This window comes from Lytechinus variegatus, chromosome 1 (genome assembly GCF_018143015.1).
Source record: "Lytechinus variegatus isolate NC3 chromosome 1, Lvar_3.0, whole genome shotgun sequence".
Taxonomy (NCBI): domain Eukaryota; kingdom Metazoa; phylum Echinodermata; class Echinoidea; order Temnopleuroida; family Toxopneustidae; genus Lytechinus; species Lytechinus variegatus.
In genome coordinates, this window is record NC_054740.1 from 43,465,233 (window position 1) to 43,480,437 (window position 15,205).

Sequence of the window (15,205 nt, forward strand, 5' to 3'; positions counted from 1 at the left end):
CATGTCATTGCTTACCTGATATTAATTGGAATTTGTTTTTGTTAGTTATTTTCATAAAATCCGGCAGTACTTCCTTTAACAGTATATCCTTAAACAGTTTTTCCTTTAACATTACATGATACATAGTCCAGAAAAAAAAAAATGACTGAGGGGGGGGGGTCAACCTCAAACTTAATTGCAATAAAAATTTTTCATCGCAATGTATTTCCACGAAGTCCCCAAAATAACACAATAAATGTCCAGAAAAATCCAAGTGGTGGAACGAGGTCTAATTTGCATAAATCCAAAATGGCTGCCATCGTAAAAATTTTCTTGATTGACATTAGTGGTGCATGGTTTAACAAGTTCTGGTTTTATGAATGATGTCATTTCGGGAATTTTTCACACCACCATGACGAACTGTCGAGATATGATTGCGTACAAGATAAAAATAGCAGCCAATCATATTCTAGCAAGTTACAACGTCACCTAGCCGGAAACGAGAAACGAATTTAAAAAAGAGAAAGAAATAAACCATTCCCGCCGAGTGAATCCTACAACTATCAGGACTACATAACTCCGATATTTTTCTAGCTGCGACATATTAGACGGAGGTGCTCATACAAGACGCGAGCTCCAATCAATTTCTTTCAATAAATCATCTCATTTGAAAGAAGTGAAAGGAACAAATCATGGCGATTATGCAAAAATGCTGCTGTTTCTCAAACGTCAGGACAGGTTCTACTGCATGCGGTGTCTACTCGTTGGTAAGGAAGTAATGCTTATCTCCATGAATTTCATTTTCTTATTTAGAAATATACAGTTATCTATATCGAAATTTCGAACATGATTTTCTTTAATCTATTCTTATCCCATTTAACTTGGGTTGTTGTATTGTTGTGCAATATTTGTTCTAAGCTGTTATAACATGGATAGTGAAAACAAGACAAAAACAAACAAAAACAAACAAGCAGGCAAACAAACAAAAACAAAACAAACAATCAAACTGATTTCGAATCACTCTTTATTGGTATTTTAAATGCCTGCATGCCTTTTTATCGTTAAGTATTTTTTTTGCATTTTGTACTCATTTGGAATCTATCCAATTTTGTGAATATGTTGATTTATTTCAAGAAAACATTGAAAAATATTGTTTTCAACTCCCTTAGTTATCTCAGCGTGCATGGTTGACGTCCCGTAATCGTGAAAATTACAAGTTGTCAATCGACTTATGTGTTTATGTTATTTTACCCACATTAATTTCTCGTCTACTATAATGAAAACAAATATGACTATGTATTGTGTATGTATTGTACGCATACATTCGTAATTCCGAAGCTTCGTTATTCCGAAGGTTTGTATTTCCGAAGGTTCGTTATCCGAAAACGAAATAAGGTTCTTAATCATTCCGAAGGTTCGTCTATCCGAAAACGAAATGAGGCTCGTAATTCCGAAGGTTCGTTAATCCGAAAACAAAATAAGGTTCGTTAATCCGAAAATTAAATAAGGATCGTATTTCCGAAAATTAAATGAATTCATTTTGGAAAAAAAACGGTGTTGTCATTACAAGATAACACGCATAGGCGGAACCAGGGATTGAGGGGCCCGCCCCCCCCCCCCCCCCTATTGGCTGAGCAAAAAAAAGAAGAGTAAAAAAAAAAGAAAAAAAAAAGGGGGAAAGAAAGAAAAAAAGGGGAAGGGAAAAGAGAGGGGGAAACATAAGAGACGAAGATGATTGAATGAAATAAGATGAGGGGAAGACTTTTTTTAAATCTTTCATGTCTCTATACAGTGCGTTTCAAAAAAAAATTTACACTTTCAAAAAGCCCTGGGAATTGAAAAATATACAACATGTGGGTAATTTTTTCACATATAATCTTGGGTTTGGGTCTCATCTATCCAATGAAAGTAAAAGTTTTGACAGAATGTTACACTTGATTGAGCAATGTCCATTTTTGTAAAGCTCGCAGAAATCTGTTTGCGCAGAAATGCTCATTTTCATGTTGTGTCAAGGGGAAAGGGCAAAATCAAACTTATCCTGTCAAACATTTCTCATACATTTCCCTTGCACTTTTAGTCAGTTGAAAAAACGGATACATTTAAGAATTTTGCAACAAGTTTGCCACCCAAATTGAAATTTCAACACTTAGTAAGCACAACCTTTACCCTTTTTGTGTCAGCTGGATTTGAAGACAAAACAGAATCTGAACAAAAGTTTATATCAGACGTCTCCAACATTTTTTCACTAAGTTTTTATCATTTAAAGTGGGTTTACATTTCATTTTTAATTTAATACTTGTTTCTCCACACTTTTCCCAAGCTTGACAATAATTAACAAAATGAAAATCAACACTCTAAAAAAATGAAGTGCTAATTTAGCTCTTAAAGAGCGTGTATAGTGACTGCACTTCGGAGTGCTGATTTGTCTTAGTGTCTTAGCTTAGTGTAAAGCAAATATCGTCAAGATGGTCTCGGTGTGTGGGGAGTTGGTTGGGGTACAATGCACTCTTTGAAGTGTTTTGGACAAGGAAACAGTTAAAATTGGTAAAAATATCTTCAAATCAATTTTATTACCTAAGTTCCACGTGTTTTTCTTGGTTAAGGTCTACTTTTATTCGCATAACTATTTCAAAGCTCTGCGCAAATAATTTTTCACTAACTTTTCAAAAGTAAGTAGTGCTCACTCAAGCGGAAATATTTTTCGACAGTTATATCGTCATTTGTACCTTATTTCGATTGATGTTGTACTTTAAATTTGACGGTGTATTGTTTGATTTTGTTGTGCTTTGTGAACGGAAAATGAATAAATCTAAATCTAAATCTAAATCTCTGCTTGAATGGATCTGTACCAATGTTAAAATGTGAAAAAATCTTCAGGATATTACAAATGTATAATTTTACATGATTTTTTCCAAGTGTAAACTTTTTTTTGATATGCACTGTATAACATTTTCGCTCGCGCTTACCCTCGCATTGCCTTTAAAGGGATTTACATATAAAATTTTTGCTCGATATGTAGCTTAAAGTATCAAATTTTGAACACAATATACGAAAAATATTTCAGTTTGGAAATCGAACTTTGATTATGTTATTTCATTTACAAATTGATTTTTAAAAAGTGCTCTGTAAAAATTTGGTTTATGGTTTAAATATAAACCTTTTCTGCTCGCGCTCGCAACATTTGATTTGTCAGGTATCTATTATTTTCGTGTATTTCATAAAGTTTTCAAATATCCCTTTTCAGGTCTGATTGTCAAAACGTATCAGCTAGCACTGCGCGCTCGCATTTTGATTGGCGAGTTATGTATGTTTCAATATTGATACAACAAACTACTTAAAATCACCTTTTCATGACAGTTTATCAACAATTTTGGCTCGCGATTTGCGCTCGCATTACTGTTTAAAATACATTAACTGATGGCTGATGCATCCTATTTATAATTACAAAAGTGCTTGGAATGTCCAGTTCCCAGGCCATAATGTCATCAGACTTCGCGTCCTCATTAGACAGATATTCATTTAATAAATTATTTTGTCCCTGTTGTTTCATCTCACGCTTAGCAAGAGGGATTGGAAGATATGCATGTCCTTAGGATAACCCGGTCCTATGTTCAAAGTAATATATGATAATGAAAAATATAGCTCTTTATTAAGTGCGATTAATATCAACCTCACAATTTTCCTACAAATTGCTTAAAATATAGAGGTGAAATTGATTTATTTTTCGGATCACAATATCAATAATTTAAGCACGCGCTTCGCACTCGCTTTTATTTTCACGATAAAAAAATGTATTTAAAATGCCTAAATTCTAGGTCTAAATATGAAACACGCGCTCGCAGGTTTATTCAGATACTCAACTTGTTCTCTGTTTAAATCATTATCCAGTTTCAGATCACAGTATAAACGATTTATGTATAGGACGATTCCCTATTACTCGTTAGTTTCATGATTTACAAAACATAAATAGAGTGTCCCCTTTTTAGGCCTAGATCTCGATTTTTTCCGCTCGAGCGTCGCGCTCGAATCAATTGTTTATCTATATACTTATCCCGTTTGTGATTACAAACAAAATGCTCAGAATGTCAATTTCAAATTTTAGGTCGGAATGCAAAAAGAAAAAAAAAATCAGCTCGTGCTTCGTGCTTGCATTAATCAGTTTGATTGGTGAGATAATTATGTAGGCCTAGCACATATCCCATTCATGAGTCATCAAATGCAAAATGTTCATTTCTTGGTCAGTATATGAAAAATTTCACATCACTTTTTCATGAGTACAAAATAAACTATGAACGTTTACTTTTTTATGTGGGGCGTTTTGACCCAGTGGGAAAGTCTTCCGACTTTGAAGCAGAGGGTCGTAGGTTCGAATCAAAGTTTATCCAAATTTATCCACTCTGTGCTGCACTCGACCCAGGTGAGGTGAATGGGTACCGGTAGGAAGGAATTCATTAAATGCCTTCCTCTGGGCGCCTATATAGGCAGCCCAGCTAAAGCCAGGGTAATAATAATAGCTAGGAAAACAGTTTTCAGAACTTAAGTGGCTTTCCTGGGTGAATAATATCTATATTATTATTATTATTTTAGGCCTACATGAAATTTCAAAAAAGTTTGAGCACGTGATTTGCTCGCAATATCTCACAAGGATGCCATTTTAACAGCAATTGACCCCCCAAAATAGTTTTACAACTTCAGCTTCTATTTTTTTTCCTAGCCGCTTGCTCATTATACACTCTCGCGAAAAAGAAAGCCCAAATATACATCTTTCCATAATCAGAAGTCACTTCAAAAAGGCTTTTCTCTATTAATTACTATAAAACACACAATGACTTCACGCAGATGACAATCTCAAGGTGAAAAAGTGCCCATTTCGACGTATGAGTTTCATTTTTAGCTTTGCCCCCAAACGGAAATTCGTTCGGCCGCCCTTAATTGCCTTCCCATCTTCATAACAAATGAACATCAACGGTGCCCCCTGTTGCACCCACAAATGTAATAACGCCCACAAATGTAATAACACCCACAAATGTAATAACACTTTACCCACAAATGTAATAACGCCCACTAATGTAATAACACTTTACCCACAAATGTAATAATTTTTGATCGCCCACAAATGTAATAATGACTTTACCCACAAATGTAATAAATTTGAAGGGATTTTTGGCGAATCCGTTCTAAACTAAAATCCTATAGTCATAGTAATGCGTTCATATAGCACAAAAGTGCAAAGTCTTTTTTTCAGACCGGGTTAATAAAACATCAAAGTACAAGTCCAAAGTCTTTCTTCCAGACCCGGTTGTTTCAAAAATTATAATATAAATCCAAAGTCTTTTTTCCAGACCCGGTTGTTTAACAAAATATAATAAAAGTCCAAAGTCTTTTTTTTCCAGACCCGGTTGTTTAAAAAATTGTGATATAAGTCCAATGTTTTTTTCCAGACCCGGTTGTTTCAAGAATTTTAATAAGTCCAAAGTCTTTTTCCTGACCCAGTTATTTCAAAAATATTGATATTCCTGTGGAAAAATTGGGAATCGAGCTTAGTCTTTTCTCTAGACCCAGTTAATTAAAACTGGTGAAATTAATGTCTTTGTTGTTGTTTCAACTTATACGGTGTATATTGTGAATATATGCACTAAGAGTAAATTGAGAATCAAGCGTAGTCTTTTCTCCAGACCCGGTTACCTGTTATCTAAACATTATGAATAACAGTTTAAAAACAGTATAAAGACCCCATAATCGTATTAATGCTGGATATAGCGTAGTCTTTCAGCCCGACCATTTTTTTCTTAAAAAAAAAACGCTAATAGTAAGAATGAAAAAAAAATCAGTCTAAGACCAAACAAACCTTCAACCTAAGAACTTGTATTAAAAGAGGTTTAGAGTGTTGTCTTTATTCCAGACCTAAAACAGTTACGAAAAAAAAAATCTTCTAACATAAGACCTTATATTCTTATTCTCGTGGAATAACACGAGTTTTAAAACGTACTCTTTCCTCCAGACCCGGCTATTAAAAAAAAAGTAACTGAAAAACTTCGAATCTAAGACCAAATTTCCAAAGTTTCACCCAGTAAAAATATGTCTTTTTTAAATAATACTACTACCCCTACAAAACATTGTAATAACGCGTGGGTAATGCAGACATCCTTTCTCCAGACTTGGTTACTATTTGAAAAATAAAATAGTTTTTACAAATATTCTAAAACGAATACCCAATAACCTAATTACTGTGGAACAATTAACATGAAGACCGATTGTCGAAGATCGACTTTCCTCCAGACACAATTATTTCAGGAATAAAAAATCAATAAAACTCAACCCCCAACAACGAATCTAAGAACCAACAATCCTCCAAATTAAGACCATGCATGTAGAAAAGCACATGTTTAGAGCGTTGTCTTTATTCCAGACCCGGTGATTTAAAAATGATTTAAACAATCCTAAAAACAAAAGACTCATATTCTTATTCTTGTGGAATAACACGAGTATTATGCTTAGTCTTTCGTCTGGACCCGGTTATTTAAAAGATAAAGAAATATTGAAAAAAATGACAGCTGAGACCAATCTTCAAAATTAAACCCACTTAAAATGCTTGGGCTTAGAGTGTTGTCTTTACCCCTCACCGACGTATATTATAACTTTTGAAACGACCGGGTCTGAAAAAAAGACTTTGGACTTGCATTATAATTTTTGAATTAACCGGGTCTGGTAAAAAGACTTTGGACGTATATCATAATTTTGAAAAACCGGGTCTGGAAAAAGACTTGGACTTGTACTGTAATATTTCATTAACCGGGTCTGGAAAAAAGACTTTGAACTTTTGTGCTATATGAACGCATTACTATAGGATATTAGTTTAGAACGAATTCGCAAAAAATCACTTCAAATTTATTACATTTGTAGGTAAAGTCATTATTACATTTGTGGGTAAAGTGCATTATTACATTTGTGGGTAAAGTGTTATTACATTTGTGGGCGTTATTACATTTGTGGGTAAAGTGTTATTACATTTGTGGGCGGTCAAAAATTATTTCATTTGTGGGTAAAGTGTTATTACATTTGTGGGCGTTATTACATTCGTTGGTAAAGTGTTATTACATTTGTGGGCGATTATTACATTTGTGGGTGTAACACCCCCCTTGCGTCTGCCTCTGCTTTCCCGTTTTTTATTTTTCGGATTAACGAACCTTATTTTGTTTTCGGATTAACGAACCTTCGGAACAACGAGCCTTATTTCGTTTTCGGATTAACGAACCTTCGGAACATCGAACCTTATTTCGTTTTCGGATGAACGAACCTTCGGAACAACGAACCTTATTTCGTTTTCGGATTAACGAACCTTCGGAACAACGAACCTTATTTTGTTTTCGGATTATCGAACCTTCGGAATAACGAACCGTCGGAATAACGCCACAAATGTTCGGACTAACGAACCCTTTTTTGTTTTCGGATTAACGAACATCGAGGTATAGGCAATTTACGTGCTTCGGAATTACGAACCTTCGTAATTGCGAAGTGTAACCGTATTATAAATGTTTGATTCATAACGCCACTGTTGACCCATCAGGGAGGCCGATGATGGTCCAAGAGACCGACAGTGCACGAGGCCGAGGATTATCATCCGTCTACATAAATATTATTTTATGCTTAGCCTAATCCTTTAAACCTTGTTTCTGGTTTCATAACACGCCCGGAAGGCCGGGGCATGGTTGACGTCTACGTGATCAAAATGACTATGTTGTTTTTAGAATTAAGATCAGGCTATAAAAGTGGAAAGTCTTTTGACGATACTTATATACCTATATACAAACGTCTCGTGGACACTCGGCCTCGTGGGCCCTCCCCGTTGATCCGACTCCGAGGCGAAAGGCTGAATCAGAACCAACACGATTAAAGGGGTACTCCAGACTGAAAAAAAATATGATTTGAACATATTAAGAAAAATCAGACAAAGAAAACACTAATTATTTGATCAAAATCGGACAAAGAATAAGAAAGTTATGGCATTTAAAGGATTTGCATTATCTCTGTAAAATTGTTATTGGCATGTCTTCATAAATATTCAGTTAGCAAACAGTTTACTGATGGTGTCATAATTATCTCCACTATTGTTATATGAAATTAGGCATATTCAATTATCTCCCTTCAAGAACCAAAATATTGGATTAACAACTGATTAAGTGCATAAGATATTTATTGCTGGAACCTATTTCATTACATGGTAGATTTATCATTCAGACTTGTATAAAAAGGAAACAATTGTGATTTTATGTAATAACATAAGAAAAAGGAAAGTGGGGATGTCATTTTCATCAGCCAGTCTAATGAATATTCATGAATATTGCGTCGCGACGTGCTAAGCTTTAAAATTCAATAATCTATTTTCGGATTTTGATGAAATATTTAGCATTATGCTCTTTGAATTTTACTTTATTTATTTAGATATAGATATATATATTTTCAGCCCGGACCATCCCTTTAATGTCCTTTTCACACAGTAACTTTCCAATGCCTATAATAATATATACTGCACTTAATCCTATTTGTTTTCTTCAATCCGGATCCAGTTCCGTTGTACTCAAGATTCTCTGGAAAGTAGTTCATTTGAGAAATGTAACTTTTTATGATTTTAAAAAATATCTTTAATCACAGATAAGTGCCTGCATCTATTTGGCAGTATGGGCCTACAATTTAGCTCAGGCTGTTACAGCATTCCAAGGAGTATCAGGTAATTTCTTCATCAATCCTTTCTTCATCAATTCTTCATCAATATCTGATCCGACACATGATACAACTCATGACGTCAATCCAGGGGCGGGGCGGGGCGGGAGAAGGGGGGGGGGTGGGGTAGGGGTGGTGGTAGGAAGCCTAGGGATTCATCCCTAAAGACACGTCCCATTAAAGTTTGGGGGATATGATATGGCATATCCCCTAAAATTTGTGAAAGTTTAATATTTCGTAGAATTGGCTCGGCCTTGCAATATTTGCCTATTGATCACAATGATTGAATGTTCTTAATTTCTCCACCCCCAGCTGAAATGTAAATTCAAATTCGTTCTAGGTGACAATAACACTTATCAATTGGACTAGATCCTAATTATCATTAACATTGGGGGCACCTCAATAACTGACCATTATGCGATTTTATTACATAGATCCAGCAGTTGATGGAATCTACGCGGCATACAGCATTGACATCATCGTAGCCGTTTTCCTGATCATCGCGTCCATTGTCCTCCTTGTAGGCGTGTCTAAGGCAAGTTCGAGGAAGGCAAGATTGCCCTCTTAGGGGGCGTGTCCAATGTATATGCTCAAGTCATGATTGCCCTCATTCATATCATTGTAGGCGTGTCCAGTGTGAGAAAAGCTAGAGTTATTTCCCTAATATGGGGTGTGTTGAGTGTAGATCCAAGAATAGGATGATTATAGTGGGCGTGTCTAACATGTCTAAGGTATGCGTAGTTTCAAGATAGTTAACATGGGCGTGCCCGAAATGTGTTCTCGATTATATTGTCCTTATTCATGTCATTGCAGGTGTGTCTGGGGAAGTAACAAGAGGTCTTATCTTCTTGTTGGTTGTATTCAATGCAAATTCAAGAAAAAAAATGGGTGTGTCTAAGGTACATAATTATAATTTCAAGGAAGGGAATTCAGTTTCGTTTGTATATCTTCAGCTTCTATACTGATATGTATTTATTTTCACTTTCAGGATAATAAAGAGATGCTGATACCGTACATGGTAGCTATTATTCTGCTCATGGTTCTTCAAGCCATCGCCTGGATTATAATATTCGCCTTGCTCGTAAGTGACACCCTTTATTGGACTAGTGTCCAATGATTGTGGGGGTGGGGCGTGACTGGCGCGCGACCGTTACATGGCCAAACGATGTATCTGCAAAATGCAGTGCCCATTCGTAGAAAAATCATTTTAAAGTTACATCTTTTGTCATTCTTCAAAGGAAAATAACACAGTCTTGAAATTAGTTAGATATATTAGAATGTCATTTAAATCATCTTCCTTAATACTTTTTTTTACATCAAAATTACTCTTTTTATATTGTAGATAAGAATTGAATTGAATTGATACAACATTTAGCCAAAATATCCAATTGTCCATATGAGTCCTACAATAGAGTAAAATGGTGCATTTGAAGTTACACTATACTACACAGTTTCTATGGTGATATCATGGCAAAACTGTGTATCTGCAGATCGATTAGTTTCTTTGGTCGAATCATGACAAAATTATTTATCTGCAGATACATCATTGAAAAAAATTGAAAAATAAAATTGAATTTGGTGTTTATGGTCAAATCAATCTAGCAATGAAACAAACCTTTAAAACTAAAGACATGACAATTGTTAAAAGGGTGTAATTGGTACATATTTTGCCATAAACTAGTCGCTGACTTTCGAGGCACACAATTTGTGCTCAAAGTTGCAAGTTGCAGATGGTAAAAAGATGTCTAAACCACTTTTGCCATATTTCGCGAAACTGGGCGCGCTCACTCATTTCTGACGGCAGAAAAGTCGAACTAACAAAATACCCTTTTTACCGAAAAACGTTGCTCTCAAGTGCGCCATTTTTTGAGTGTCTCTGTAATAAACAGTATAATACATCATTTTACCATCAAACGAGTTGGCATTTTTGAAAGAAAAAAGGTACTGCAGATAGCCCATGCTACATTCAAAATGAAAATACCTGCAATTATGAGAGTAAGATAAATGAAAAAGTTCCCTGACGCCCCCCAAAAATGTCAAAACCTGAAAACGTAAAAAATTTCAGATACACATACATCGCTTTGCCATTGTGACGGCCGCGCGGTTTTCTGTGGTCGTTGGTGGATTTAAAATAGGCTTGTACACTCTAGAAACACCGGTGTTAATTTGATTTTTTTCTTTTTTTTTAAATCAACTTTGGAATGAAATCGAATATGTTTTGATATTTAATGACAGGTGTTATTACTCAAATCGGCAAACAACTGACAGTGGCCACGGAACAGTTTTGAAAGTGTGTGGGGGGGGGGGGGGGGCTATAAACCTCCCCCTCCCAGCCCATCGGTTCTGCGGCCCCTGACTGATTTTGATCAAATTCATATTTGAACTTAAATATTTTTTTCTTAAAATATCATTGAAGGTCAAGTCCACCCGAGGAAATTTTGATTTGAATCAATATAGAAAAATCAAACAAGCATAACAAGTAATATGCAAATGAGAGAGTCGATGATGTCCCTAACTACTATTTCTTTATTTTTTTTTATTGTTTGAATTATACCATTTTTACATATTTGACAAGAATGACCAACTTGACTGAAGCACAAAAAATGTTAAAACCATGGTAATTCTACATGTTCAGGGCGGAATAAACTTTATTTCACAGGACAATGAGGAGAAAATTCAAATATTTCATATTTCATATAATGAAATACAAAATAAATAGTGAGTGATGTCATCAGTCTCCTAATTAGTATACCAACCAGGGTGTCCATATAACTGATTTTTGAAATTAAGTAAAAATTTAAAATGCCATAACTCTCTTATCTTATATCCGATTTTGATGGAAATGTCAGCATTATGCGAGTTGGATTTAAAAAAACAACAACTCAATTTAACTTTTTGAAGCAGTGGACTTGTCCTTTAAAGATAACTCTTTATTGTGCTGCACTGGATAATACCTATTAATTCTTGGATGTAAATCAGTTTCTTAATCACTTATATTATCATTAGATAGAGTTAAAATACAACGTTTGTAAGTTCAAATATAGCTTGTTTTAAAATTTATTATAAATTTCAGTGTCCCCACCCCTTTTGTTTATACCAGGGAAAACTTAACACAAGAACATACTCAAATCATAAAGTTATGCGTATAAAACGGTTAGGTTTGTGAAACCGCCCCTCATCTTGAAACTCTTTGAAAATGTTTAGATATATGAAATGATGATTGAATTATGTACGGTGTAGTATTTTCTCATAAAAATTGTGGTCAATGTTTTTTTTTTATCCCGCAGGGGCTAGCAAGTAGTTTATTGATCGGAAATCTCGTTGTCTGGCTGCTTTTCACAGGTCTCAACGTAAGTTTCTTTTTAGGGAGTGAAGGGGATGTTTAATCTTTATTTTCTATCTTAAGAATTAACTTTTAAATCTCAAAAGATTAAAATTCAAACATTGTATTGTTATATTCATATCAACATGGTTTTAATCTAATTCTAATATTCGTTTGGTCACTATTCACAGCTGCCGATCTGGGTTTATTTCAAATCCTTAGAGTACAGCTTATTCTCACTTGTTACACCATTTTCGGGTTGCAAATTTAGTCAATATGCAGATTATTTGTTTTACTGGATTATCTCAACCGTATAGTGCCTTGAGGGGAAATATTTATGAACAATTATCAAGGGTATAAGAATGAGTGGATTAAATTTGTTCGCGCCACTTAAAGTGGCGTTCCTCATGTCTTCCGCCATTAAGGGTTGTAAATTTGGTTATTATGGTGTTTTGGGGGCACGGATGGTTAGCAGACCATAATGGACAGCAAACCCCCCTTATAAAGTATTGCAAATATTTCCCCGAAAGACATTATACTACTTGATTTCAAATATTCGGAAGCACAGATTTAATATTTATTTGCGCCCTAAATACTCCCCCATGTATTTAGTTCATTCGCAATCTCAATAAGTTTAAGGTGTATAAACAGTTGACAAAATTAGCGAGAGAAAAAAAAACATCATGCGCTATACAATAAATCAAACAAAATCATATAAAAAAAATCAATAAAAGGAAAATCAAGGGGTTGGGTGTCATATCGTCAACTTACTAATCATAAGAGCGATGTTAATGATAAAATTGTACAAATATGAGGCCTACATGTATTTAATAGGAATATCATCATCATGTGTTTCTTAAACAAATTTCATTCTACAATGATGATAACTTTCATCTACTCTTTCAGATCACTTGTCTCCTCTGCGTCATTTCGCAATATCAGGAGCTTCGAGACGGTCGTGGAAAAGCAAATGATGTGGCGTAAACAGAAACTCACGATTCTGAATTGTTTGTAGCTTTGTGACGATAATTATTCATTTATGTAGCGCCATCTATCTATTCACTGTAGGCAGTCGTTCTCGGCGAACGACCATCATGACCACTATTATTTTGTATTTAGAACTTTATTTTTTGTTTATTTTTTAAAATTCAATTTAATGATTTCATTTGTACAGCAGTTCGTCCATTTTTAAGTATGAGGCCTTGCTGAATGATATGATGTATCTAGATACAATATGCGCTAAATTCATGACGGGAATTCTTGAATACTGTAATCACAAATTGCTGAATAAAGCCCGTCTCAAGAAACTGAGAGACTTTCCGATATAATAAAAACAAGTAATTGTAACAATGACAGAATTGTATACATAGTTAAAATGAAGATAGCCAATGCCAGTTGCAGTGTTTCATTATAATCCAGAACAATGTTCTCCAGTCTAATTATGTTCCTGGAAGCATAATTTAAATGCAAATAAGTTGTATTTTCATTTGATATAATTTTGATTGGCTATACATTTTATCTCATATTATAAATATGAAGGGGTAGTTTCATTTTTTACACACCCAATATAAATCTGTGAAATAACGACAAATATTGAGTGTGCTTACAGAGACAGTAAGCAAACATTAGTAGTTTTATTTTTATTTTTCTTAATATTTCATGTCTTTGGTATAAAGTATATTTTTATCAAAGTATGCAAAGAATTTTTATCAAAGTAGGCAAAGAACTGCCAAGCGTTTTTTTTTACTCACGTTTTTTTAAAAATAAACTTTGGTAAATGCTTTGTTTTAAACACAGTTTCGTAATTAAATTGTCGTTTTGGAAAAGTTGATGCGTCATTGTGCTTCTTTGTCTTTTTGTAATGAAAATAGTAGACATTGTAAAAGTTGACCTTAAGATGACGTATCTCGCCATGTTGACAAAATGATAAAATTAAGTACATAGATATGTCAAGGTAAAGCATCTCACCACCTCGTCAAGTAGCAAATGTAGCACTTTTTGGCGTCCGTAACCATGGAAACGAACAGCTAACACACGATCACAAAATTAAGATTCACGCGTTTTCCTTGTGTGCCATCTTTTCAATATCCCAAATGCAGAGGATATCAATTTTAGGAAATGAATTATTCATATAGGCCCTTTTCTCTTTCTCTCCTTTCTTTCAATTTCGAAAGCACACTGTAAACGAGATCGTGATTGACCACTTTAGGTCAAATTCACGTCCATTAATAAAAAGGACTATTACATTTGGCCGTAACACCTTTTGCGTTCATTTGGTTGCAATACATTTTCCACATGATCGCAAGAGTCGCAAGTAGTCACACGACCTCGTGTGAAAGGACCCCCTTTTGGCGTGACTAGAGAGCGAGTTGTTAATAAGCAGTTGCGGGTGGATGAGGGCGAGAATGCCACCATAAATATATTAACTAACAGCTACCGGTGTATATTGAAGTGCATGGCGTATTATTCCAATTACGTTTACAATGTACACTGAACTCGTCCCATCCGAGTCAAAATTATAATAATAAAGTACAAGTCTATCACTGGAATTAATTTGAGAGAGAAAAAAAGTGCACTGAGTACCCCAGTTTCGTCATTGCCCTTTATAAATCAGGTTTTATTAACGAAAAGAAGATTGGTGTTCAAGGTTGTTACGAGGATAAAAAGCACGTGAAAATAAATAATTTTGAAGTTTTAATTAACAGGGGGAAGGGACTTAAGGCATTATTTTTTAACATTATCTTTTAAATTACAACAACGATTGATCATCTACCTTGGCTCTGAAGTCGTTCGTAAATTTACAATGAGTTTTATGAAACTCAACCTGGTAAGTAAATGACATTTGTATTAGAATTTTGCTCAATCTTTGGTTATAGATAAATAGAATATATAGATAGATATATAGATAGACATAAAAATAGATAAACATATAGATAGATAGACAGAAAAATAGATAAATATATAGATGGATAGATAGATTGATAAGAATACAAATATACATCTATATGTAATATCACTAATATGATTATGAAAACAGTAGCATTTAAAGTCTATCTCATTTTTCACTCCATAATTTCAAAGAATGACAATTGAACTTGATGTGGCTGATTGCAGCCAATTACAAAAAAAATCCTTCAAGTTTACAATCATAACACTCAATAACACAAGAATGTGAAGGAGGGG

At 34.5% G+C, this 15,205-nt stretch overlaps 1 protein-coding gene across 1 annotated transcript; it reads left to right on the forward strand.

Annotated features, from left to right (window-relative positions):
* The first annotated feature begins 543 nt into the window (after nt 1–543).
* LOC121414816 lies at nt 544–13,848 on the forward strand. The gene is made up of 6 exons (XM_041607874.1): nt 544–746; nt 8,632–8,707; nt 9,135–9,235; nt 9,689–9,781; nt 11,988–12,050; nt 12,929–13,848. Exons 1-6 carry the CDS (start codon nt 672–674, stop codon nt 13,004–13,006), a joined length of 486 nt encoding a protein of 161 aa, XP_041463808.1. The 5' UTR covers nt 544–671; the 3' UTR covers nt 13,007–13,848.
* The last annotated feature ends 1,357 nt before the right edge of the window (nt 13,849–15,205 follow it).

Coding starts and splice junctions, on each gene's coding strand:
- LOC121414816 (XM_041607874.1), top strand. CDS start 672: ATGGCGATTATGCAAAAATGCTGCTGTTTCTCAAACGTCAGGACAGGT. Junction 9,236..9,688: donor TCCTTGTAGGCGTGTCTAAG/GCAAGTTCGAGG, acceptor TTTCACTTTCAG/GATAATAAAGAGATGCTGAT. Junction 9,782..11,987: donor TTATAATATTCGCCTTGCTC/GTAAGTGACACC, acceptor TTTATCCCGCAG/GGGCTAGCAAGTAGTTTATT.